The sequence below is a fragment of the Sus scrofa genome, chromosome 17 (genome assembly GCF_000003025.6).
Source record: "Sus scrofa isolate TJ Tabasco breed Duroc chromosome 17, Sscrofa11.1, whole genome shotgun sequence".
In the NCBI taxonomy this organism is placed as follows: Eukaryota; Metazoa; Chordata; class Mammalia; order Artiodactyla; family Suidae; genus Sus; species Sus scrofa.
Window position 1 is genome coordinate 14,125,174 of NC_010459.5, and position 27,712 is coordinate 14,152,885.

At 42.1% G+C, this 27,712-nt stretch overlaps 3 protein-coding genes across 9 annotated transcripts in view; 1 reads left to right on the forward strand and 2 right to left on the reverse strand.

The window, feature by feature from the left end:
• Nucleotides 555-11,270, reverse strand: TMEM230 (transmembrane protein 230). Of its 7 annotated transcripts, none has more exons than XM_005657664.3 (5): nucleotides 11,118-11,270; nucleotides 8,455-8,575; nucleotides 8,027-8,105; nucleotides 6,397-6,519; nucleotides 555-1,728 (listed from the first exon to the last, which is right to left on the reverse strand). In XM_005657664.3, the coding sequence occupies exons 2-5, from the start codon at nucleotides 8,472-8,474 to the stop codon at nucleotides 1,588-1,590; spliced, it is 363 nt and encodes a 120-aa protein (XP_005657721.1). In that variant the 5' UTR covers nucleotides 8,475-8,575; nucleotides 11,118-11,270; the 3' UTR covers nucleotides 555-1,587.
• On the reverse strand, nucleotides 12,573-17,411 carry PCNA (proliferating cell nuclear antigen). Its single transcript, NM_001291925.1, has 6 exons — nucleotides 17,150-17,411; nucleotides 16,156-16,253; nucleotides 15,929-15,996; nucleotides 15,001-15,195; nucleotides 13,066-13,189; nucleotides 12,573-12,978 (listed from the first exon to the last, which is right to left on the reverse strand). The coding sequence occupies exons 1-6, from the start codon at nucleotides 17,368-17,370 to the stop codon at nucleotides 12,899-12,901; spliced, it is 786 nt and encodes a 261-aa protein (NP_001278854.1). The 5' UTR covers nucleotides 17,371-17,411; the 3' UTR covers nucleotides 12,573-12,898.
• The window catches only part of CDS2 (CDP-diacylglycerol synthase 2), a 69,032-nt gene continuing 67,956 nt past the window's right edge, over nucleotides 26,637-27,712 (forward strand). Inside the window, 1 exon segment of the mRNA NM_001166673.1 lies at nucleotides 26,637-26,693. Within this exon segment, the coding sequence (NP_001160145.1) occupies nucleotides 26,637-26,693 (57 nt within the window).

A 27,712-nucleotide genomic window follows, 5' to 3' on the forward strand; every position in this document is an offset into this window, starting at 1 on the left:
TGACTCCCAAATTTCTAATAGCCTAGACCCCCTTCCTGAACTCCAAACTGTACACTGCAATTGCCTACTCAACATCTCCACTTGCACGTCAAGTAGACATCTAAATTTAACACATCCAAAGCTCAACTAATCTTCCTCCATAAACTTGTTTTACCTATAGCCCTCCAAATCTCAGATGGCCCTTCCAGACTTCCAGTCATCCAAGTCCATAACTTTAGATTAAAAGAATGAATGAGGAGTTTCCGTTGTGGTTCAGCGGTTAGCAAACCTGACTAGCATACATGACAACGCAGGTTCCCGATCCCTGGCCTTGCTCAGTAGGTTAAGGATCTGGCGTTGCCACGAACTGTGATGTGGGTTGTGATTCCGAGTTGCTGTGGCCCTGGCGTAGGCTGGCAGCTATAGCTCTGATTACCTCTAGTCTGGAACCTCCATATATCATGAGTGCAGCCCCAAAAAGACAAAAAAAAAAAACCCCACACCCCTCCCCAAATGAATGAAAAGCATTCTAACATACAATGCCAGTCGTCAAAAAATGAGGAGGGAGTCCTAGGTACTGGGGGGATCAGTGATATAATATAATCATTAACATGTTTTCTGAAGTATGTTAAAAGTCTAGGATTTAGATTTCGACATTTTAATTTCTTCTGAATATTAGTCACTTTTTGCAAGCTAGGAAACCAATCAAACTAAGGCAGTCTAATCCTCTAGAGATCCAGGCCAATGCTTACAATCTTCAGCACAATGTCATCATAACACAAGATGCTAACGTCAGGTTATAAACTCTAAATAATAACCACTTATCTATATTTTCCCTTAGGAAACAGCCAAAAATCCAGTCCTTAAAGGTATGATATACAGAACATCTTTATCTACAAAGGACAGAATGATCCGAACTATACACTGGCCAAGCTATCAGTGAACCACATCAGAGATGGGGCCAAGGATTGGTGAACAAAGTGTTTACATTTTGAAACTTTGGTCTGAGGTTTTAAAAATTCCTAGTTGCTGTTAATAAGAAAGCAAGTAAAGTGATAAATTCATTGAGTTAAAAAAAAAATGCATTGAGTTAAAAAAAAAAATCAAGTAAAAAAATTACAGATGCACCCACACTGATATTTGATTTGACATGATGAGTATGGGGATAAGACACTTAGATCTATTTTCAAAAGAAATTACTTAGTAACAAGAAATCTGACATACTGCATTCTTCCATTTGCCACAAGAACATACTGACATTGAGGACTAGTTGAAAGAAATGCTTAACTCTAAAAATGATGGTGGCAGCAAAAGCTGAAGAATAACCTCCCGCTTTCTCATGCAATTAACACTGCTACTCTTCGTGATACATATGCATATGGAAAAATTTGTCTCAGGGCCAGGAGATGAAAATTAGAGACTATCCTAATGAGCTAGTTGTAAATTCAATTAACATCTTTAGGACAGACCCATTAAAATCTGGCCACTGTTTTGTTAAACATCTGCCAGTTGCAGAAATCCTTAGTTCCTAGACATAGTTTCTGCTCAATGTCATAAAGTCAGGCTCAGTCTCATCTGTGACTCTTCTCCTCAGGGCTGAGGTGGATGTCAGTCATCAAAGTCTGGAATGTCATCATAAGAGTAACCCCGGTAGCCTTTGGATGCATAGTAGGCAATGCGCAGGTGGTAGAATCCTGGCAGGAACACCAGGATGCCAATGATCAGGACAGGAACAGCCCGGTCTGCCCCCTGGTGGCAGAAGGAGGCAAACACATTAGTACCATGCAAGTTATAAAGGCAAAAATAAAGCTATAGGCTCAATCCACAGACCAGTGATCTTATACCTTTCAGAGCACTTTCTTTGGGTAGTACACTACCAAGGGAAAAGGTTTACATCTTTTTTTCCTCCTTATAAACTTCAGAAAAACTGCGAAGTACTAAAAATTATAAAGAAATTATCCATGTTCATCCATAGTTACTTTGGCTTATTTCCCTCTACTCTTCCTTAAAGTTTTTAGTTGTAAATACATACTCTGCACCTTGTTTTTCTCTCTTATTATAACAAAGAATTGCCAAAATATTATTAACAGCTCTTAACTGGGAGAATGGGAGGTAGGTGAAATGGCTGGTCAAAAGGTCCAAACTTCCAGTTATAAAATAAGTTCTAGGGACAATGTACAGAGTGGTGACATAGTAATTCTGTACTGCATATTTGAAAGTTGCTGAGAGAGTAGATCTTAAACGTTTCATCACCAGAAAAAAAAATTATAGCTATTTGTAGTGATGGAGGACAACTAGACTTATTGTGGTGATCATTTCCCAATGCACAGAAATATCAAGTCATTAGGTGTACACCTATAATAGTATACATGTCAGCTAATGATGTGTAACATTCCACTATAATGGATATACCACAATTTTACATATCCAGCCCCCAGAAAGCTGGATACTTTGGTTGTGTCTCACTTTTTATAACTGTACAGAATACCACAATAAAGTTCAGGGTTCTGCTTGGCCTTCCAGATTATTTCCTTAGTATATATTCCCAAGAGCACAATTCACAGGTCAAAGAGGGAGGAAAGGTGTTTAGTCTCTTTATCAGTAGGGCTTCAACTTTGGAGGGAGTTCTACAAGGGCAAGGACTTTGTTCATCCTTGTTATCCCCAGCTGTGTCCAACATACAATAGAGGCTCAATAAGTGCTCTTAATGAATAGATCCACCTTCATGAAATTGCTTTGTCAGTCTTGCTTTTTTGGAGTGTAGTTTTTTTTGGGTTTTTTTGCTTTTTAAGGCCACACCTGCAGAAGTTCCCACAACTAGGGGTCGAAATGGAGCTGCAGTTGTTGGCCTACACCACAACCACAGCAATGCCAGATCCCCAACCCACTGAGCAAGGCCAGGGATCGAACCCGTGTCCTCGTGGATATTAGCCGGGCTCATTACGTTGAGCCACGAAGGGAACTCCCTTTTTGGGTGCAGTTTTAAATGTTTATAGTTAAATTTACCCTTCTTTTCCTTCTGATTTTTCCCATTGTTTTAAGCTAAGGAAGATTTCCCTAAAGACTTACACCCAATCTAAAAATCTTCTAGCAGGACTATCTGCACAATGTATAGGCTATCTAATCAATGTAATTTTGGCTGCTTCATTCACAAACAGAAATAGGATTACTGGGAGTTCTCTTGTAGTGCAGTGGGTTAAGGATCTGACATGGTCACTGTAGCTGCCTGGGTCCTGCTTAAGGCACAGGTTCAATCTCTAGCTCTGGAAGTTCTATATGCTGTGGGTACAGGCAAAAAAAACCAAAAAAAAAAACAAAAAACAAAAAAAAATTATTTACCTCATATGGTTACAGTGAAAACTAAATGAGGTGAGACATGTAAAGCAAGCAGCCCCAGATAGCACACAATGACTCCAGAAACACAAGCTTAAAGCCAAGGAAGAGAACTTGGCCTATTTGAACATTAAAAAGAATAAAGTCTAAAACTTTAAGAATTGACATATTTGGTGCTATTTCTTTTCTTTTTTCTTTTTAAAGCCCCATCCACAGCATACAGAAGTTCCGAGGCCAGGGAGCAAATCTGAGCCGCAGCTGCAATGTAAGCTATGGCAATGCCGGATCCTTAACCCACTGTGTGTGTATTTCTTTTTTTTTTTTTTTTTTTTTTTGTCTTTTTGCCATTTCTTGGGCCGCTCCTGCAGCTTACGGAGGTTCCCAGGCTAGGGGTCTAACTGGAGCTGTAGCTGCCAGCCTACGCCAGAGCCACAGCAACGTGGGATCCGAGCCACCTCTGCAACCTACACCACAGCTCATGGCAATGCCAGATCGTTAACCCACTGAGCAAGGCCAGGGATCAAACCCGCAACCTCATGGTTCCTAGTCAGATTCATTAACCACTGCGCCACGATGGGAACTCCTGTATTTCTATTATATTATTTTGCTTTTGTTGGGGGGAGGTGGTGCCTACAGAATGTATAAGTTTTTTGATCAAACCCACGCCACAGAAGCAACCCAAGCCACTGCAGTGACAACACTGGATTCTAAATCGGTTGCACCATAAAAGAATTTCTTACATTTTCTACTTTTCTGCTTCTTTTACTTTTTGCAGGATTTCAATGTATACCCCTAATGGGATACATGATAAGGATTAAAACAACTGCAAAGAAAACTTACAGTGCATCCAGCCTTCTTTTACCTAACATTAATACTGTTATTTTGAAACTACTATATGTATAATGTTATAACATAGAATAAGGCATATAAGTAATTACGTCAATATCATTAGGATAGATATACACAGAGTTCCCGTCGTGGCGCAATGGTTAACGAATCCGACTAGGAACCATGAGGTTGCGGGTTCGGTCCCTGCCCTTGCTCAAGTGGGTTAACGATTCGGCGTTGCTGTGAGCTGTGGTGTAGGTTGCAGACACGGCTCGGATCCCGCATTGCTGTGGCTCTGGCATAGGCCGGTGGCTACAGCTCCGATTCGACCCCTAGCCTGGGAACCTCCATATGCCGCAGGAGTGGCCCAAGAAATAGCTAAAAAAAAAAGACAAAAAAAAAAAAAAAAGGATAGATATACACACCTAAAAATCAAAGAAATTAAGTTCAAACTCTAATCTTAAATCTGCCTTGGAAATATCTATATATTCAACTATCTTCCCTTGTTTTCTAAAAGATACTTATGTTCCTAAATCTGTCTCTGAAAAAGTCTAGAAACAGTGAAAACCAATGGCAGTGATCACCATTAATGCCCAGTTTGTGATCTCTAAATCTCCTTTTCATAAAGAAACCAGGGCTCCTTAGAGAAGTGGCCATTTACAAGTTGGGGAGCAGGAAATGTATAGATGGGCCTGGGATAACTTGGTAAGTCAGAAAGTGAGAAAGCTATCAAAGGCTACTTGGGTCAGCTTTAAAAAATACAGGAGTGGAGTTCTTGTTGTGGCACAGCAGAAATGAATCACACTAGTATCCATGAGGATGCAGGTTTGATTCCTGGCCTTGCTCAGTGAGTCAGGGATCCGGTGTTGCTGTGAGCTGTGGTGTAGGTCGCAGATGAGGTTCAGATCCCATGTTGCTGTGCCTGTGGCATAAGCTAACAGCTATAACTCCAATTCGAGCCCTAGCCTGGGAACCACCATATGCTGTGGATATGGCCCTAAAAAGCAAAAAAACAAAAACAAGCGAAAAAACTCCAATCTATTAAATGATTTTCTTAATACCTTCATTCTTAAAGTAGTCTTTCATAAACTACACAAGATGAAGTAATATGTGTTGCACGTGATTCTCACATCCACTCAATCTGTGTAACATTAATAGACTCCTATTCAGAATGGATAAGCAATGAGTTCCTACTGCATAGCACAGGGAGCTACATCCAGCCTTTTGGGATAGACCATGGTGGAAAATAATAATAAAGTATAACTGGGTCACTTCACTGTACAGCAGAAACTGACACAACATTGTAAATCAAGTATAAGAAAAAATGTTTTTTAAAAATAGACTCCTGTACAACTATAAATGTAATTAATTTAAAAAAATAGACTCCTGATTATATCCCTGAGATTAACAATGCTACAGTGAAAGTTAACTGAAAGCATAGTCCTAAAGTTAGATGTTCAAACTTAAGACTACAACAAGTAAGCCTTTGGTAGTCACATAATAGTTTTAAATAGCAAATCAGATACACTTCTCAAAAGCCATGCAGCCGTTTATTGTCTCAATGCTACTATTCCCAATTCTAAGGATAATGCCACAGTTTTAGCTCTTGGCTGTATTCCTTCTGCAGAGCAATATGACCACTGTCCTCCGGCCTGGTGCATCTTGAAGAACGGATGCAAACTACAATCAATATTAGTTCAGAACAACTTAGATGCTATGTATAAGCATCTGTATACAATCCCCCCAACTTTAGGTTTCTACGGTATCATATTGAAGCTCAGCAGGAACTCCAATCAAATGCAATTTAAGATCTATTCCATGAGCCAAAAGTCCTGCTTTGGTCAGTGGCCCCAAACCTATACAAGCCTCATTGCTTCTCTCCCAAACACTACAGCAGCATGTCAGTGGCACTGCAAAGTTACAATAATAGCATTCTATCCCAGTTATAGCCTTTACCAGTCAGGAATTCTGAACGCCAGGCTCGGCTTTGCTGTTCCAAATTGATGGTGGGAAAACTTCCTAACATCTCAGAGGGAAAATCTGTCTACCTGTCACACCCACCTCAAAAACTGCATTAATTCATAAACTGCAGAAGTTTGTTGTGGCTCAAAGGAAGAAACGTCTTATCAGAAAACAAAATCTAAAAGAAAACTCTTTTCTGTTAGAATCTGCTATACTAGATGTGAATATAAAACAAGAGAGTCCTGGCTCACATTTTAAACATCTCATGGCATTCACACAAACCCTTCAGCTTACCCCTTTGCTGATATAGCCTGCCAGCAGGAGGGAGCCTATGATAATGAGAAAGGCGCCAATCAAAAACAGCACTGTAGCAAGCGCAATGGCCTTATATGGGATCTTAGGAGGGCTTTTCTTAAACTGGAAGAGAAACAAAAAGACAAAGAAGAGTATTATGAATATACCAAGGCTGGGAGGATAAGAAGAACCAATGTAGATGCTTGGTGTGTCCTGAAGTAAGTTCTACCACAAGTCCCCCAGTGCAGCTCTGGGAAAGGAAGGAAATAGATAGGCAAGAGATGAGGCTCTAATTATTGCTCTAACAGTAAATGAAGGGAGGGAAGCCCAGCAATATGTTATACTTTCTAGCTCTGGTCTCATTCCACAGACCATTCGCTGTACCATAAAAAATTATTTTCTTGGAGTTCCTGCTATGCCACAGTGGGTTAAGGATCTAGCATTGTCTCTGTAGCAGTGTGGGTCTGATCCCCAGCCCAGTGCAGTGGGTTAAGGATCCTGAGTTGCCCCAACTGTTGCATAGGTTGCAGCTTCAGTGAGGATTCAATCCCTGGCCCAGCAACTTCCATATGCAGTGGGTGCAGCCAAAAAGGAAAAAAAATTATTTTCTTACAAAAAGAAAAGACACTTTATCGTCATTCATTGATTAGACATATCTATTAAGTGCTTGGCACATGAAAGGCTGTGCTAATCTATAAGGATTAACAGTGAATATCATGCTCTGGAAAAGTAGGAAAGAAAATAAATGATTTCTGGTATTCAAAATTAAGTCAACATATGGTCAAAGGTTTTAGAAACAACTTTTTCTAAGGCATTAGTTGCTTTCCCCACAGGCAAGAAATCTGCCTTATTAACAAGTTCAATTCAAGGTTAAGATTCAAAGACAAACTTCTAAGGTTTGGCTCATGGCTGTCTGGCCTAGCCAGCTAGAAGCTTCCCAGACATACTTAAAAAAAACTCTCGGAGTTCCGTCGTGGGCGTGGTAAAATCGATAGGACATGAGGTGCGGGTTGATCCTGCCTGCTCAGTGGGTTACGATCGGCGTGCGGAGCTGGGGAGGCGCAGATGCGGCTCGGATCCGCGGCTGTGGCTCTGCATAGGCTGGTGTACAGCTTATCCCCACTGGAACTCATATGCAGAGGAAAAATGAAAAAAAAAACAAAAAACAAAAACAAAAAAAACTCTCCTGGAGTTCCCGTCGTGGCGCAGTGGTTAACAAATCCGACTAGGAACCATGAGGTTGCGGGTTCATTCCCTGGCCTTGCTCAGTGGGTTCAGGATCCGGTGTTGCCATGAGCTATGGTGTAGGTTGTAGACGCAGCTCGGATCTGGCATTGCTGGCTGTGGTGTAGGCCAGCAGCTGAACTCTGATTAGACCCCTAGCCTGGGATATGCCACGGGGTGCAGCCCTGAAAAGACCAAAAAAAAATTTAAAAATTAAAAAAAATAAATATAAGGATGGGTTCTTACTACTTCCTCCTTGGTCCCGGTTCCAAAATAGAATATTCTATTCTAAGGAGAAGTGGGCAGACTATGCTACATTATTAAGTATTTTATAAACAGTGATCAGGGTAAAACATAAACTTAATAAATACTATTTGTTTTACTTACTGTTTGCCACAAAGAATACCTTTAATAAATTGGATCTCATGACATCAGGAAAGAAGGAAGAGTCCCACAATCTGCTGGCTTTAGCAGTTAGTTTCTCCCTTAAAAGATGAACTGGTTTTGACTAAAGTGTAAATAAACTAATGACATAATCCTTAAAAAAATTCTACTTAACAACAATCAATCTGATTACTTCCAGACAAACTAAGTAAAATTTGTCCCTCCTGGTCTCTGGCGTTACAACTAAAATTTCTTAGAATAGACAATATTTATATTGGTTGGAAACTGCTCTGCTATGGTCCCTCCTTCTGCAGGATATGGCTGAAAGAGTCTCAGAGCTGAGTTCCTTTCTTGCTAGGAATGCTTAGCAAAAGCTCCACCTGGAAGGTCTTTCTGCTAATTCAGCAGAAAAAGAGCAAGCCAATCTCATCAGCTCCCTTCTGCATTTACCTGAAGGTCAATGTAGCCATCGTCTGTACTGGAGAGCCTTGAGTATTTCACTTTACTACTGGGGATTCCAGTAGTCAGGTTGGTACGAGACGGCATCATAACACGTTGACACAGCTACACTCTGAAAACAAAGAAAAGCATTACTATCTGCAGGTGATAACAATGTTTGCTATGTGTACTGCAGTTTGGGCTGCAGTGTCATACTAACAACTGGCTATTTAGGCTTCATTGCTCTTAGAACCTGATATTCCTCTGACAAAGTGAAAAGATACTCTTACACATCTACTCTGCTGTGTCCTAGTAGAGAAAGAGTCAAGACATATGCCAAGGACCGGACCTCATGTTTACTTTGCCACCAATGTTTTTCTGCCTCCTAAATTTTTCAAAGTCACACAGAGAATAGGTGAAAGAGTGGTGACTTAAGTCCAAGTCCATCTGACATCAAAGGCCACATTTTCAACCATTCTGCTATAGTAGAGTATTGCCTGTCCCTGTCCCTGCTTCTAGAAAAAGCAAGGGGAGCATATACTTAAGGGATCCTCTTATTCGTCAAGGAGAGAGGGGAGAGGGTGGGGAATAGAATACATTCACATCAACATTTTGCCTGTTCCCTCTGATAGATAATACCCTATTAACGCAAAAGATTGGTAAGGATTCTTGTTGTAAATTGGGATAAGCTATTGACTACCAGTATGCTACCAGTGCCCTCTGATTTGCCTGCCTCTCTGTTCTATCCCAAGCACTGAAAATCATTTTCACTTTCCAGGTTACTTCTACAGCTTCATTAAAAAAAAATAAACAAACCAAAAAACAAACAAACAAAAAACCCTGAATAAATATCTGGATTTTGTTCAAAGCTGACCATAGTAATGAAATCATGATTACTATGTCACCAGTTTAAAAAATAAGACTAGGGAGTTCCCGTTGGGGCTCAGCAGATTATGAACCTGACTGGTATCCATGAAGGCAGGGTTCAATCCCTGACCTCTCTCAGTAGGTTAAGGATCTGGCATTGCTGTGAGCTGTGGTATAGGCCAGCAGGAGTAGCTCCAATTTGACCCCTAGCCTGGAAACTTCCATAGGTTACAGGTACAGCCCTGAAAAGCAAATAAAAAAAAATAAAAGACTAAAAAACACTGACATTTACCTTGAAAAACATTTGGGAGTTCTCTTGTAGTGCAGTGGGTTGTCACTGCAGTGGCTTGGGTCGATGCTGTGGCCCAGGAACTTCCAAATGCTGAAGGAGAGTCCAAAAAAAGAAAAAAAAGAAAAAAGGTAGTTTCCATTGTAGCTCAGTGGGATAAGAACCCAACACAGTGTCTGTGAGGATGCAGGTTCGATCCCTGGCCTCAATCAATGGGTTAAGGATCTGGCATTGCCACAGGCTTCGGCATAGGTTGCAGATACGGCTCTAATCCCTTGTAGGCCGGCAGCTGCAACTCCAATTCGATCCTTAGCCTGGGAACTTCCATATGCTGCAGGTGTGGCCCTAAAAAGAAAAACACATTTGTGTACTTTTCCTCTACAAAAATCACAATGTTAATGAAACAAGTAAATCTACTTTGATCATGAAGCTATTTGATTTCTAAAAGTGAAACATATCTTTAAAAAAGAAAACTATTTCAAAAAGGGCAACACTTAAAAAAAAAAAAAAAACCCATAAAACATAAAAGACCACCCTTCCTTTGGTATGACATATTGCAAACAATCGTCATTATAATAGCAGCTAACAACTACCTGGTGTTAGCTTGACAGGTGCTTTTTTAAGTGCCTTATATATACTTAATACCGGATATTAATGAGCTGGGATTTTTTTATTTTATGTTTTTTAATGAGCTGTTTTAAGTGACCTGCAGTCAACCTAAACTAGCATTATAAAGGAATTGGTGCTAAATGCTCACGTTCCTTTTTAATAATTACATGCTGTCGAAGAAATCAAGTATTGAAAAAGAAAGTATGCTAACCTATTGGCTTTTCTAAAACGGCTGGATCAAACTGCGTCAATCACTAGGTTTTTAAATGTTGAGAACCCAATTACAAGATGATCTAAATTTAATTCCATAAAACTTAAAAGTCCAGACTACCAGTATGTGGGGGTTTTGAGGGCATTTATCACGTTTGATTTGTATTAGTGTTTAAAAAAAGAAATTCACATACACTTCCATTAACTATTCATACACCTCATCAAAACATAAAGAAATGCAGGACGTGAAGGACAGGGGAGACGAATTCTCATTGGTGGCAAAGAAGCGAAAGGCAAACGTAAATAAATCAACGTTTTCCAAGTACTAGGTCAAGTTCCCAGCAAGCTTTTTTTACCAGTCCCACCGCAAGCCCAACACTTCCTCAGCACTTGAATGTAGTAGCAAGAAATGTTAAGAGCAACAGCAAAGCACTCAACACAGTGCCTGCTCGCCTCCACACACGCTACTTCCCTGCCCGCCCAGACCGAGCCAGCAAGAGACAGAACCGAGGCGAATTTAGACGGAAAACAAAAACCGGTTTTTGGAAAGAAGCCAGCCCTGCCTCAGGCGGGCGAACGCTCCACAGCAAGGACTCAGGGCTGGATGTCAGCGGGGAGCGCAGTCTCCACCACGCCGCGAGCCTCAAGCGGGCACTTCCGCTCCCTGCCAGCCGTACGCACGCCTTACCGCAGGCCTTACCGGAGCCCCGCGCCAAAAGCTCGCTCACGGTTGGCAGAAAGCGCGCCCGAAGCCTCATGGCACACTTCCCCCAACTGCCGCCCCGCCTCCGACAAGCGGGGCGCCGGAAACGGCATACGGGAAGTTGGCGTGCCAGGCGTGGCGTCACCAGGAGCGACGCCGTCTCGTTCCGGCTTCCGGCCTACGGTCGAGTGATTGGCCCGCAGAAAGCAACGAGTTGCGGAGGTGGAGCGCGCCACGTTGGGTTTCAGGAGGCGCCGCAACCTGAGCTGGCTGCTGACTACCTCCACCCGGTGGGAACCTAGGCAGTCGGGCCGCCTGGGTCACAGTCAGGCCCAGGGCTAGCCGACTACGTGTTTCTTTCGCGCCCCTCTGGCGCCGTCAGTGTCGCCCTCGGGAGGCGGAAGCCTAGCCGGCAAAGGTGCCAAAAGCCCGGAACTGTCAGCACACCGTTAAGCCCAGGGCTGGCCGCCTTCCCCCTGGGGCCGTTTCTGCCCTTCTATACCGCACCCCACTTCTTGTGTTTCTCTCTCCTCCAGGCCTTACTTGGGTAAGAGGCCAGCCCATGGGGGACATTGGCAACACATCGTTTTTTAAAATGTCAAGGTTTATTAAAGTATAACTTACATATAATAAAGTACAATTGGATTAGTTTTGACAAATGCATATAGTTTTGGAACTATCACCATAGTGCAGATAAAAATATTTCCATCACTCCAAAAACATTTATCTGGGCCCTTTGCAGCCAATCTCCTTCCCTATGCCCCAGACAAACTGCAGAGGGCACAGGAAGTTTGAGGATCCAGAAACTAGAACTCAGCGCAGATATAACAAAAACCAGTCATATAATACGCCAAACCACAAAATACACTAGAAAAAGAACAATAAAGCAATTCTCATTATGCAGCATGCCAATTTGTGACCTTGTAGCACAATTACTGCCAGGCCTTCTCACTTTCTTGGTTGAATTCAACACCTATGGAATTTAAGCCATCTTCATCCTTTAAAAGGAGTTAAGTCCTCCAAAAGGAGGCTTACACTAGAGAAATTATTTTTGCACAAACACACTCCTTGGGCCCTATCACACATCTACAAAAACTTCCAATACTCCTGTACAAGGCGCCCTAGGCTAAAGAAACACACTGCTCTATAACAATGCTAGTCTTACAAAGCCCATAGAACTTTTTAGGTACATTAAGCTTCTGTAAAGTGTTAGTAACAAAAATGACAACAAAATATATAAGATTTGTTCTACTCTCCCCTTTGCACTTCTTGAGCTCAAGTCAAAATACCAAAATAAGATTGGCAAGTGTTTTGTCACCTACTGTATTTTAAATACTTTCTATTGCTATATCTAATTCATAACAAGCTGACTGGAAAAAAAAAAAAAAAAAACACATTTACATGAAAAAGTTGCTTGAATTGTGACTTCCCTAGGATACTTGCAACCATTGTGGTCCAAATGAAGGCACTGTCCTGGGATGCTTGAAATTCAAATGACTTTTATTTAAAGTGAAAACAATACTTAAAACTGTATTTAGAGTCAAAACCCTTTTGTTTATAAAAATCATTAATGAGTATTTCTAGGCTAACAAGACCAGATTTGACTTTGGACTTAAATTGTAGAGAATGGAGGAAAAAAAAAAAACAGGTTATTTACAGAAAACAGTATCTACATATGTACTCAGAGGTACAAAGAAGAGACTTAATTAAGTATGTGCTGGCATCACCGAAGCAGTTCTCAAAGAGCTTAGTTTAATTTTCTTGGAATTTGAGAATGTCTAAGACCCTTCTTCATCTTCGATCTTGGGAGCCAAATAGTACTTTAAATGTCCCATATCAGCAATTTTATACTCTACAACTGAAAGAAAATAGGAACATAGTTAATTACTGAGAAGTACCACATACACTACCTACAAAACAAGACTCAACAAATACATTATCTTACCAAGGGGTACATCTGCAGACATACTGAGTGTGACTGTAGGAGAGAGTGGAGTGGCTTTTGTAAAGAAGTTCAGGTACCTCAGTGCAAAAGTTAGCTGAACTGGTTCATTCATCTCTATGGTAACCTAAGGGAGAAAACAAACTTCATCAAATTGAAAAATATCAAGAAAGCTGCAACCCATCCATTTATAATTACATTTTAAAACAAAATAGGAGTTCCCTTGTGGCTCAGCGGGCGAGCACCTGTGTTTGTCACTGTGTGGCTCCAGTCACTGCTGTGGCGTGGGTCCAAGCCCTGGGCCTAGGAACTTCCACATGCCTCAGTCATGGCCAAAAAGTAAATAAAAACAACCACCCTTCCTTATTGGCTACTTTAGAGGGTGCTATGAAACTAATTTTGAAGACTGGTAAATAAAGCAAAAGAAAGTGTTTAGCCTTCCTTTCCTATTTACACTGTAGCTCAGGTAGCCAAATTATCTGATAAGAGAAAGCTTCTCTTTATGGAAATATTTCTAATACATAAACCAGCTAAAACATAAGAAGATATCTAGGAATCTCCTGACTCCTGCCAGAGATACACACTACCATCTATAAATATTCTTGCTCTCCCACCCCCAACAGATAATGCCTTGAATATCATCAAGCATCCAGAGCTGTTACCTACCAGAAAATATGGGGTAGGGAAACATTGACATAAGGGATGCATAGGCAAAATTCATGCTTTGAATTGTAATATACAGCCCTATTAAAATCTTGATTCAAACAAATTGAAGTAACCAAGGAAATAGGAACACTGAAAAGTCCCTTAAATCATAATTTTTAAGATGTTATAAAATGTTTATACTACAAAATAATACCAAAATAGTTACAGGTGAACTAATGTCTGCAAGAACAAAAATGAAGATTGGCAAGACTGAAATGTAATTTAGAAGAAAAAGAATTAGCCTCTGCATTTTTATTACTATACTTTTTTATATTATTTTATTACTATTTATGAGTATATTTTAAAGTCCTTACTTGGTAAAAATAGCAAATACAGATTTTTTGTTTTGGGTTTTTTTTTGGTCTTTTTAGGGCTGCACCTGTGGCACATGGAAGTTCCCAGGCTAGGGGTCGAATCAGAGCTACAGCTGCCAGCCTATGCCACAGCAACTGGGGATCAAAGTTGTGTCTGTGACCTACACCACAGCTCATGGCAACGTTGAATCCTTAACCCACTGAGCAAGGCCAGGGATCGAACTTGCATCCTCATGAATACTAGTTGGGTTCATTAACCACTGAACCACAATGGAAACTCCCCAGTTTGTTTGTTTTAAATCAAATTTTCCACAATATTCGGATATATATAGCTTCCCAATCCTATTCTATGTTTGGGTTTGATACACAAACCCATTGTTCTATAGTTTATAAAGGTTGCACTGAATTTGCATTGCCTTCTCACAATTTAGATGGCATTTATAAACCACCTTAAGACATCAAGTCTTTCAAGTTCTCACAAATTAGTTACTTGGAAATGCAAATTTTGACTATTTTTCTTTAGAGTTTTCTTTAATTTTAGCAATTACCTTGCCACAGACGGTCATGTCCCATCCCATCCCCCCTTCCCCTGCCAAATTCACATTAAAACCAAATCCCCAATGTAATGAATGTAATGCTGTTTGAGGTGGGGCCTTTGGGAGATACTTAGGGTTAAGCAGGCAGAGCCTTCGTGAATATCCTTACAAATGACCACAAAGCTCTCTCTTGCCCCTTTTCACAGAAGGCTGCTATCTGTGAACCAAGAAGCGGTTCAGAAACCAAAATCTGCCAGTTTCCTAGTCTCCATAACTGTAAGAAATAAATTTTTGTTGTTTATAAGCCACTTAGTCTATGGAATCTTGTTACAGCAGCATAAAGTTACTTTTCAAAGTACTGTGTTTACTTAGAAATTACTTACTGCTTCCTCCTCTTTATCAACATTACTCGTTTGTGACAACTTAATATTTCCATTTCCGAGTTCTCCACTTGCAGAAAATTTCACTCCATCTTTTGCACAGGAAATTACAACAGCATCTCCAATGTGACTGAGATCTCGGCATATACGTGCAAATTCACCAGAAGGCATCTTTACTACACAGCTGTACTCTTGTTCCTATGAAACAAGGAAACTTAAGTTCAATGAATGGAAATGAAAGATTTGGCACCCTTACTGTCTGAAGACTCAGCATTTAAACAAGAGAATTTAAGGTTTTCTAATTATTTTGAAATATCACTTTGTGTAATTTCTTAACATACTCTAACCACTCAAAACGTAAACACAGTTATAGAACAAGAATGTTATAAAATAATCAAAGGAAACAAATAAGAACTTGAACTTTTATAGTAAATGCACTGTCCAGGGAACAAGAGCCTCCCCTTAAATGATCTACAGGGTTAAATCAAGAGAACATTAGGGTATAGCACACACACAATGACGGTGCTAACAGGCCGTCATTTTTTTGAAAAACAAAACAAGAAAATACAATTACTAGGCATATTAAACATCCAAACCCTCTTCTCTCATTTAATGTTGATAAACCAAAGCATAATGAATTTCTGCTAAAGTAGCTTTAAAATGTACTCAATAAAAAATTAAGCATTGTAGGAATAAAAAGAAGAGAGTCAATTAGGTTAATGCAAATATGCATGTGGCAGCAATCAATTCAAAACAATGAGCCATTGCAGAATACCATCATTTATATCAGTCTAAATACTCGGATTTGGAACATACATGAGCAGATATACAGAAAAAGCTCTTTTAGGAAGTAGGCTTTATTATATTAATATATTTTATGTAACTATCATGACTGTATGTAGTATGCTCAATCAGAAACTTTGATACTCACTGGAATTCCAAGTTGCTCAACATCTAAATCCATTAACTTCATTTCATAGTCTGAAACCTTTTCCTGATCTACCAAAAGAAAGCAAACGATGAAGAAAAACATGTAGGTTTATAATTGTGATAAATTTTACAATTACCACAAACTATCTTAAATTTCTCTCAGCTTTGGGAAATAAAGACACTGCATTCTAATCTCCTCTAGCATTAACTCAGAAGGGTGTAACTTACTTGGAGCTTCAAACACTAGTGCCAAGGTGTCTGCATTATCTTCTGCCCTTAGCGTAATGATGTCTTCATTGCCAGCACATTTTAGTATTTTGGACATGCTGGAACACAGGAGACAAGAGTTTAAAATCGACACCATCTTCTCAAGATCGTTAGCTTTCTAACTCAATTAAAACCATGAGTTACCACTTTTAACCACTGGACCACGTGTCGAATTGGCGAGTTTGGGAAACGTACTGCAGGAAGATGTAAGAGAGTCCAGCCGTTTTGGAATGCAATCTGCCAGTATTTATACTTATACGAAAAAGCCCACACCCCACAATGTGCAATTTCGCTTCGGGATATTAAAAAAAAGACCAGTATTTTAGAAAGTACAAATCCCTTTGGTGGGTGAAGTAAATTATTGGGCCGCGACGATCTTAGATTTTAATGTACCCACTGAAGCACCAGTCTATTATATTGAGTGTAGCACGGGTAAACACTTTTCACAAGCTTTAAAACTTAAACATGTGTATGTACTAGGAAAGGTAGTGATCAAAAAGTTTAAAACCACTGTCCTTCCTGGAGAAATTTTTCCTCAAATCCAGGATCTTAGGATGTTCACTGCAACTTTGCGGTAAAAAAGTAAGCTATTGTCCATATCACGGCGACAGAAGTAGGGCAAATTATAAAGCGGCTCATCTAAAGGCGCCTGCAATTAATAACCAAGGGCTCCGCAACAATCTTTTCCTGGCACCGCGAAGAAGCCCGTCGTTTTCCCGCCACCACTTGCTTTGTGACTTTGGCGCGGAAACAGCCGGTTCGCGCTGCAGTCAGCGCGGGCTTTCCGAACCGCGCGCTCTGCTACTGGTCCCGCCCCCCCGCCCCGCGCCACAGGCCAATAAGAAAGGTGCAGATATCCCACGCCAGCCAATAAGGGCCCGCCTTATGGGCGCTCCCGCCAAGAGCGGAGGTAGGGGTGTCCGCGGGCCCGACAGTCTGCGGCTTCGGGACTCACCTGGTGAGGTTCACGCCCATGGCCAAATTGCGGTCGCAGCGGTACGTGTCGAAGCCCTCGGAGCGCAGGGTGAGCTGCACCAAAGAGACATGAGACGAGTCCATGCTCTGCAGGTTCACGCCGCTGGAGCTGATGTCCCAGCAGGCCTCGTTGATGAGGTCTTTAAGCGCTTCCAGCACCTTCTTCAGGATAGAGCCCTGGACCAGGCGCGCCTCGAACATGGTGGTGGAATCACAACGACGCGGCTACAGGTGGAAGAAAGAAGGAAGGAGTAGCCGGCTTAGGCTTCAGAAGTTGAGAGAGAGCAGGAAAACACCACAACAGAGCCTGAACCGGAGGACGCACACTGCCAGCCGGCCGCGCCTGCAGCGGTTTAATACAGCCGCGTCTGCGAGCGCGCGCTACGCCCCCACGCCCTTCATGGCTACGTCACCACGCTGCCCCGCCCACTGCCTGGGCGGAGAGGCTGCGGAGCCAATCGTGTCCCTGCTCCACATGAAGCCCGTCCCACCCCGAACATCCATTGGAGAGTGTGGGCGTAGGGGCGGGGCAGGAATCTTGCGCCTAACGAGGGCCTGCTGATAGGCATCCTGCGGGGCTCCCCGCCTTTTTGTCGTGTTCCGGCGCCCGGACGTTAGACAAGTCGGGGCAAGTGTGAAGGTCAGGCCTAGGCTTGGGGGGGGGTCGTTGAGGTGGCTTTGTGGTGCCTCATCAATTTCCCGCTTGAGGGATGGGACATTTACAGCCTTGAAAGTGAAGGTGAAACGGAAATCCAGCCTTCTAGGAGGAAGAGCCACCATGCGCCTAAAGAGTATAGCTACTTTAAATATGCACTTTTTTCCCCCTGCTATTATAGAGTAGCAATTATAGAAGCGTTCCTAAAAGTGAACAATAAAGAGATGTACAGTTATGATTAAAAGAAAACAGTTATCGTGGCTCCCCACTGCCATCGCCTCCCCCACCACACACACACCAAACTATCGTTTACTGCATACAACTTTCTAAGCTTTTTTTTTTGTACAAATGTACTTTTAAAAACAAAATTCAGGAGTTCCCGTCGTGGCGCAGTGGTTAACGAATCCGACTAGGAACCATGAGGTTGCGGGTTCGAACCCTGGCCTTGCTCAGCGGGTTAAGGATCCGGCGTTGCTGTGAGCTGTGGTATAGGTTGCAGATGCGGCTGAGATTCTGAGTTGCTGTGGCTCTGGAGTAGTAGGCTGGTGGCTACAGCTCCGATTGGACCCCTAGCCTGGGAACCTCCATGTGCCGCGGGAGCTGCCCTAGAAAAGACAAAAATAAATAAATAATTAAATAAAAACAAAATTCAGGGAGTTCCCCTAGTAGCGCAGTGGAAACAATCCGATTAGGAACCCTGAGGTTGCGGCTCGATCCCTGGCCTTGCTCAGTGAGTTAAGGATCAGGCGTTGCCGTGAGCTGTGGTGTAGGTCACAGACGCGGCTTGGATCTGGAGTTGCTGTGGCATAGGCCAGCAGCTGTAGCTCGTATTCTACCCGCAGCCTGGGAACTTCCCTATGCCTCGGGCGCGGCCCTGAAAACAAAAAACAAAAAAACGGTTTATACTGTAAACACTTATGCAAAATACTTAACAAAGTATGTTTAATTTTATGCCACGTACTTCTTTTCTACATCATCATCTCTTTAAAAAAAGATTTACCAATTTCTTGTAATTCGGGCAAGTCTTTGAGGTAGTATTGCTGGATCAAAGAGCATATACATGAAAATTTTGATGAATGTGTTACTAAACTGACTTCTAAAAGATTTCAATTTATGTTATAGCCAGGACAATGAGCCTGCTCATCTCCCCTAATTTTTCTGTGGGTATTAGCAACCTCATTTTTAAAGAAATTGTGCTCATTTGTGTGAAAAAGTCAATATTTAATATGCAATTTGCACATTAAATGATTGGTACAGGTTAGATAGCTTTCATATATTTCTTTTTTTCTTTTTAGGGCCACACCTGTGGCATATGGAAGTTTCCATACTAGGGATTGAATAGGAGCTACAGCTGCTGACCTACACCACAGCCACAGCCATGCCAGATCTGAGATGCACCTGCAACCTATGCCACAGCTTGCACCAATGCAGGATCTTAACCCACTGAGACCAAGGACTGAACCCACATCCTCATGGATACTAGTCGGGTTCTTAACCCGCTGAAGCACAGTGGGAGCTCCTGTCACATATTTGACCATTACATGCTTATATTTTTCTATTAAACTGTCTTTTTCTTATTGATTAAAAGGAACACATCATGTATTAATCATTTCCCTATTGTAAATATCCCCCTTTGTTTCTTTTTTGCTCTTGTTTACAGCATTTCTCTTTAGTTGCTTCTAAAATTTTACATTGGTCTATAGAATTCTTTAGTTTTTCTACCATATATCTAGGTATGGATTTAGTTTTATTTATCCTGTTCAGGGAATTTTGTGTTCCTCAGTCAGAAGATTCATGCATATCATCATGTCTAGAATATTTTTAACCATTATGACTTTGAAAATTGCCTTTTTCTATTATCTCCCTCTAGCATTTCTATTAAATGGATCTATTTCATTGAACTTAAGATACCTTCAGTTTTAAGATACCCCATTATTTTATGTAGCACAAGAAAGAAAATAAAATGTCAAACTGTCATATGATTTATCATATAGAATTTCTATTTTGTAATTATTGGAAGAATTTTTGACTTAAAAAAATTTTTTTTTGCTTTTTTAGGGCCACACCTGTGGCATATGGCGGTTCCCAGGCTAGAAGTCGAATCGGAGCTATAGCTCCTGGCCCACACCACAGCCATAGCAATGTGGGATCCAAGCCACATCTTCGACGTACACCACAGCTTATGGCAATACAAGATCCTTAACCCACTGAGTGAGGCCAGGGATCAAACCTGCATCCTCATGGATTGCAGTCAGATTTGTTTCCGCTGCCAGGATGGGAACTCCAAGAATTTTTTACTTTTAGAAACATTTATATCATGGATTTCCTGTAGTGGCTCATCAGTAACGAATCTGACTAGTATCCATGACTTGGGTTCGATCCCTAGCCTTGCTCAGTGGGTTAAAGATCTGGCGTTGCCATGAGCTAAGGTGTAGGTCACAGACGTGGCATGTATCTGGCATTGCTGTGGCTGTGGTGTAGGCCAGCAGCTACAGCTCTCATTTAGCTCCTAGCCTGGGAACTTCCATATGCTTCAGGTGCAGCCCTAACCTAAAAAGACCCCCCCCTAAAATTGTATCATATATCATTCTTGCCCATAATATACATGTTATGTATCTATTTGTTAAAGCATTCCTAATTTTTCTTCACATTCAGTTTCCCACTCAATTGCAGATACTCCTGTTTTTCCATACATCATCTTTGCTGTCAAAGGTGGAGATGATGCAGCATTCCTAAGGGTGCTATGTTGTCTCTGGAATTTAGTCCAAGTCCCTACCACTCATTTATGTGTGATCAACTATCCTTTTGCAAACATTTTAATAGAAGAGTTGTATCCATTTGTGGGCACTTTTCTTTCTAGGTCCCTTTAGTGTCTCAGTTCCTTTGCTAAAATTGTGGAATATATTCATTCCTCCAGTGAGGAACATTTGCTTCACTAATAACAAATGTATACTCTGCTACTCTCTTTCTGTGCTTTGTGCTTGCATACTAACATTTTGGTTTAATGCCAAATCAAAGTGTTCTCCATTTAAAGGCGTTTTAAATGGCAATTAAACTTCACCCATGTGGTACCAACAATACACTTGATCAGGTGAAATGACCTAAGAGTGGCTCTGATCTGTGGTCAGAGAAGGCCTTTTCGAGAAGGTAGAAACTTTCTGTTTGAAGGGCGGAAGAAAGAGTATTCTAGGCTGAAAGTATAACATGTAAAAAGGACAGCATTCTTAGATGGTGTTCAGATAGCAGTTTCTTTTATAATTCAAAATTTTGTTGGAGTTTTACATTTTTTAATTTATTTTTTATTTTATTAACTTTTTTGCCATGCCCATGGCATGCAGAAATTCCTAAGCCAGGAAGCAAGTCAGCACCACACCAGTGACCTGAGCAGCAGCAGTGCCAATACCAGATCCTTAATCCACTGCACCACAAAGGAACTCCTCAAAGTTTTTTTATAAATATTTTCCCCAATTTTATCGATGTAATAGAACTCAAAGATTGATGAATCTGAAACACACTAAACGATGGAAAGAGTGGTATAAGTTGAAGTTGCAAAGAGAGACAAGAATGAAATCTTAAAGCACTTTACAAACCCTCCATAAGTGAAAGGAAAGTTATCAAAATAAGGCATTTGACATGAGACAATTTCTATTTTAAGAGGATCAATTTAGCATCTGGTAAAGCATTTGCTATTTTGATCAGTGAGAAAAAGAATGAAGGCATTCCCATTGTGGCTCAGTGGTTAACAAACCCGACTAGTAACCATAAGGTTTTGGGTTCAATCCTTGGCCTAGCTCAGTGAGTCAGGGATTCCGCATTGCTATGAGCTGTGGTGTAGGTCACAGACACAGCTCATCTCCCGAATTGCTGTGGCTGTGGCATAGGCCAGCAGCTACAGCTCCTATTTGACCCCTAGCCTGGGAACCTCCATGTGCTGTGGGTGTGGCCCTAAAAGACAGAAAAAAAAAAAAGAATAAATTAAATTATGATGAAACAATTGGTTAACCTTCTAGAAAGGAATAAACTCTTCCTAATAACTATTCACCAAAATAGATTCAAGATAGATTCAATAATTAAAATTCAAATAAATGTAAATCCAATAAGATATTGAATAGTATTTTGCTAAATATTTAAGAGATCTTGCTGTGGGTTTCTTAACACAAAAGTAAAATAAATAAATAAAACCTAAGGGAGTTCCTTTTGTGGCTCAGCAGGTTAAGAACATGACACTGTCTCTCTGAGGATGTGTTTGATCCCTGGTCTTGCTCAGTGGGATAAGGATCTGGCATTGCTGCAAGCTACAGTGTAGGCTGCAGATGTACCTCAGATCTGGTGTTGCTGTGCTGCAGGTCTCAGCTGCAGCTCAGATTCAACCCCTAGTCCGGGAACTTCCAGCCATAAAAAGAAAACAAAAAACAAACAAAAAACCCGTAAGGATCAACTACAATAATAATAATAAAAAAAAAATCTTAAAAAAAACCAAAACCATGAGGAATGACTACAAAAGTTTTTAAGACTTTGGTGTGCCTCAAAACTTGGGTTAGGGAGTTCCTGTCTTGGCTCAGTGGTTAACGAATCCGACTAGGAACTGTGAGGTTGCGGGTTCCCTCCCTGGTCTTGCTCAGTGGGTTAAGGATCCAGCGTTGCCGTGAGCTGTGGTGTAGGTTGCAGACCCGCGTTGCTGTGGCTCTGGCGTAGGCTGGTGGCTACAGCTCCGATTGGACCCCTAGCCTGGGAACCTCCATATGCTGCAGGAGCAACTCAAGAAAAGGCAAAAACACAAAAAACAAACAAACAAACTTGTGTTAGTATACTTTGTCTCCATGACAGAGAACTCATTTCAAACTGATTAAAAGGGAACTCTGTGCATCTAAACAGAAAGCCAGAGGTCTCTGGCTTCCAGTGCTGAAGGTCCAGTCTTAGTAAATGTATGAAAAATGGTTAGGAATATTAATAAGCAAAGGAATATAAAGGGAGATAGAATTTTAACCTACTAAATAAATTAAAATGGTATTAACACCTACTTCTTAGGAAGGATGTAAGCAGTAGGCACTTTCATGAACTGAAGATTCATGAACTAATTTTTCATGAACTAATTTTTTTGGTGGGAATTTGGAAATGTGTATGCAAAGCCTAGAATTTTATTCTTTGACAAAAAAATTCAACACATTTTTTTTTTTTTTGTCTTTTTAGGGCTGCACCCACTGCATATGGAGGTTCCCAGGCTGGGGGTCAAATAGGAGCTGTAGCTGCTGGCCCATGCCACAGTCACAGCTACGTGGGATCTGAGCCGCGTCTACAACCTACACCACAGCTCAAGGCAACACTGGATCCTTAACCCACCTAGCAAGGCCAGGTGTGAATCCGTGTTTTCATGGGTACTAGTTGGATTCGTTTCCAGTGAGCCACTATGGGAACTCTGGATTTTTTTCCTAGAGAAATAATCAGAGGTATTTACCAAGATAAGTCTTGTTTAAGAATGTTTCTTATAGAATTATTAACAATTCCTCTGAAATTGGAAATAATCTTGAGGTCTAGCAATACGGTCTTTGTTAGGTAAATTGTGGTAAAAAATCTATAAGACGAAATGTTATACAGCCTTTCAAGTACCATTCTCAAAGGGCATTTAATGTTAAAAAGTTGGGTTATGAAGTAGTATAAACAAGAATCCCAATTTTCTAAAATTATTATATCTGAGTGTATGGTACACATAAAATAGAATAAAAGGCAATGATATACATATTAACAGTATATTCTGCATTTCCAACACTTTCTTTATCAAGCATATATTGTTGATCAGAAAATGTTGGAGTTCCCGTCGTGGCGCAGTGGTTAACAAATCCGACTAGGAACCATGAGGTTGCGGGTTCGATCCCTGCCCTTGCTCAGTGGGTTAACGATCCGGCGTTGCCGTGAGCTGTGGTGTAGGTTGCAGACGCGGCTCGGATCCCGCGTTGCTGTGGCTGTGGCGTAGGCTAGTGGCTACAGCTCCAATTCGACCCCTAGCCTGGGAACCTCCATATGCCGCGGGAGCGGCCCAAGAAATAGCAAAAAGACAAAAAAAAAAAAAAAAAAAAAGAAAATGTTACTGCGTGTTGGGAAACATAAATGCTATAAACTCTTTAATATATTTTTTGGAAAATTTCTTTGCAAGGAGATATATTAAAGTGAGTCTCAATCCTAGCTGCACATGACTATCCTGGGGAGCTTAAACCAAAACAAAAAAACCTGTTTCCTCTAATGGCCATCTTTAGAGGTTCTTATTTAGTTGGTCTAGGATGGGTCCTCCATTGGAAGTTTTAGAAGCTTCCCAGTGAATTCTAATAAATAGTCAGGACAGAAAAGCACTGTTTTGGCATGTGTGATCAATTGATGAATATTTTTTCTTAAAGCCACCTGCGCCTCCATGTAGATTATTAGTTTGAAAAAGTAAGCCCTGTGGTTTGCCAGAGAAAAGACTGAAATTTTAGTTTAGATGGTCTGTGTGTATAACAGGTCTACAAGTGTGTGGGAGTGCAGGTTTTGCAATTTATTTTTTCTTTTTTGGTCACACCTGCAGCATGTGAAATTTCTTGTGTTAGGGATTGAATCTGAGCAGTACCTGTAACCCACGCAGCTGTGGCAACTCGAGATCAGGCTGGAGATAGAACTCGCTGTTGCAGAGACAACACTGGATCCTTAACACCACTGCATCACTGTGGGAACTCCTACATTTTTTAAACTTTAAGAAATGAGACAATTCTGCATAGCCCATTCTCAATTCCATTTTGCATGTCATCTCATTAAACTGAATTAGAAGTTTTAGCTATCTGAGAACACTTAGACTAAGCACTAGAAAGGCAATATGTAGGATGAGAAAAAGCAGATCAAGAAAATTTTAAAAAGAATGTATTGTTCCAAGAATTCTTCCCCTCTAAGAGAGGAAAAACACTATTCAGGGAACCAAAGAAATTTCTGGTCACTTGTACCAATGCAGTTTTCAAATAAAGAAGAAGGTGGGAGGTTTTTAAATTATTATTATAGAATGATAATAATTACGGCAATATTTGCCCACATGCTGAGCTTGCAGTCAGCCTGCACGCTCCAGGGACTAAAATTCTTATGTCTATTACCTGCACTAATTTAAAAATAGTGGAAGGAATGCAAGGAAAGCACCATATACAAGACATGTCACAAGCCTGGGAGAAATGACCCTAGAGGGAAGAGCTATTATGAGGAATAGAAGACAAAAATCAGGGGTAGAGGAGGAGGTGTAAGATAATGTAAAAGAACAAAATCCTCTTTCTGGCTGGAGGCATGTGTGGGGGATATTTTACTTTTAATTTCTGTCTGTATTTGAGGGAGAGGCTCTAAAGCTTTTACTTCCAGAAGTCTGAACACCTGATCCCTGTTTACTACAGTAGTGACTTCAGAATTGTACCTGGCCTGAGCTCCATTAGCTCGTGAGGGCTGAGTGCAATGGATAAAAGGTTTGGGCCAAACTGTAGGGAGTTATAAACCCTGGTAGTTAAACTGTGCTTTCTGAATATACTTTCATAGAAGACAAGAAAATACAATGCCCTTGTCAGAATTCTCACTAATTTCCCAAACCCCACGGCGCACGTCAAAATTGTCAATACAAAATTGCAGCTCCCGTGTGTGCATATTTCTCTCTTCAACAACAATATGCTTAAGGGAAGAGACCCCATTTTAAAGTTGTTTTATATCATTTACAAGGCAGTAAACAGAAACCGCTGAAGGCAATGCTTGAGTAACAGATATTAACAATGAATTTAGGAAGGGCAGGAATCAGTACAGTGGTTAGAGTAGGCGCAAACAAATCTGTGTTCTGATTCTCAGTGGACACTTTTTAGCCATGAGACCTTGGCTAAATCATTTTCCTTTAGGAGAAACTTTAAATCTATTGAACAGGTATGTCAGGTACATAGGGGATCAGGATGTGAACAAAGTAGTCAGTATTCCTGTCCAAAAAAGGTCTTTCAATAGTACAGATGACAGAAAAGAAATCTGAATAATTGTGAAGTCTTATCTATAAAATGGAAATCATATCCACTTCCAAGTGTTGTGCAGATTAAATGGGATAAATTAAAAAGATCACATAGTATAATGCCCAGCATATAATTAACGCTCAGTAAGTGGTAGAAGATAATTTGGCAAGGCGAGGCAGGTTAAAGTTTGGCTTGAGCTCCTTCTCTAACACAGGTGGATTTCCCAGGCTTTTCCCCTCAGGTCCTAACTACTTAACTGTGCAAGGGAAGAGCCCCGGCTACAGAGGACAGGGAGCCGAGGTGAGCAAGCACAAGACAGGCTGGAGCCTGGGAGCTGCCACCCACGGCCCCTAGCTATCTGTTACCTCTAGGACCTAGGGTACCAGCTCTTGAGCTCCCATTGGCTAGTCTCTCTCGGACGCGCACGCCTTTCCACGCCCCGTCATGTTGCTATCCAGGGCACGCCCCCTCCATCCCGCTCTGCTTGCCCCGCCCCCAGCGCCCCTCCTCTCTGACGGGTTCGCGCCATTGGTGGATCTCTGTGGCCATGATGGCGGCGGTGCGCCTGCGCGCTGGTTCCGGGGCCCTCCCGAGAGAAGGAGCTAGCGGGCCAGGGCTGAGGAGGCTGATTGCGCTCAGCCCGGGTGAAAGGGCGGCTGCAGCACCGGGCGGGGCCGAGTTCCAGGACTGCAGGCCGGGCTGCCGTGGGGCCTGGGAGCCGCTGCGGAGCCGCGCGCTGCTCAGCCGAGGCGGGGCTGGAGCGCTGAGCTGCCGGCCCCAGCGGCTGCGGTACTCGCTCGCGGCGACCTAGCACCGGTGTCTCCAGCATGACGGAACTAAGGCAGAGGGTGGTCCACGACCCGGACGCACCGCCCGAGGACAAGGTAGCGGCAGCTTGGGCATCGGGTGGGCGCGGCTGGGCAGCGGCGTCCCCCGGAGGTCCGTGAGGGGAGCGCGCAGAGGGGTCATCTCTCCATCTGACTCTTTGGAGCGGCCGCCGGCGCCCCCTGGCCTGGTCGGCGCGGAGGGTCCTCGGTTGCGGAGCCCCGCTGTGCGCGCGCCAGGGTTCAGCAGGTCGGGGTCCCGGGGACCTGGCTCTGGAGTCCGGTTGGGGGTAGTATCTCTGGGGCGCGGGAAGGAGCGCGCGAGGGGTTGCGCACGTCCACCTGCCTCCCAGGGCTGGTGAGGGTACCCCACCAGCCCTCCACCTCCCCAAGGCCTTCCTGGGTGTGAAGACGTGGAGACCCCGCAAAGACTCCTCTGAGCGTGACCTCTGCTCTCCATTAAAATGTTTCTTGGATGTGGGGGGGGGTGTATCAAGACAAGGCCATGGGATTTGCTTGTTCGGAAGTTTGGATCCCTTCTGTTAGCTTTAGGTTAAATCTCTTGATTTTAAGCAGAGACGTTTCTTTAACTCGTGTGTATTTTCCCAATAGAAGGCTTGTATCTTGCTTCAAATGTGGGCGTTGATGGGGTAGAAGAGGAGGGTAGAAAAGAGGCCATCTTGGCAGGGACATAGCTGGGTGAGGGATGAGGGGCTAGACTCCTTTGATTGAAGTAAAAGGTAGGGGACTTGAGAAAGGTGAGTGGTTGTTACTTTGGACGTTGAATGACAGTATAAACTTCGTGGTAGTATTTCCAGCCTGGAGTTAGCAGTGATCAGGAGCAGTGCTTTTGGTAAATTGATCTGACAGTGATGTGTAGAGTGGACTGAGGGAGCGTGGACCAGAATGAGAGAGACTGGTTAACTCACAGGTTGCCAACTGGTGACCTACAGATGTTTTCTTTGGTCCCTATGTTGCATTAAACACCAGAGCGTTTCTCCCAACAATCCGAATTTATTCCTTGTCTTGGATAATTGGAAGATCTGCCATCACATTTCCACCTGAATTATTTGGCTGGG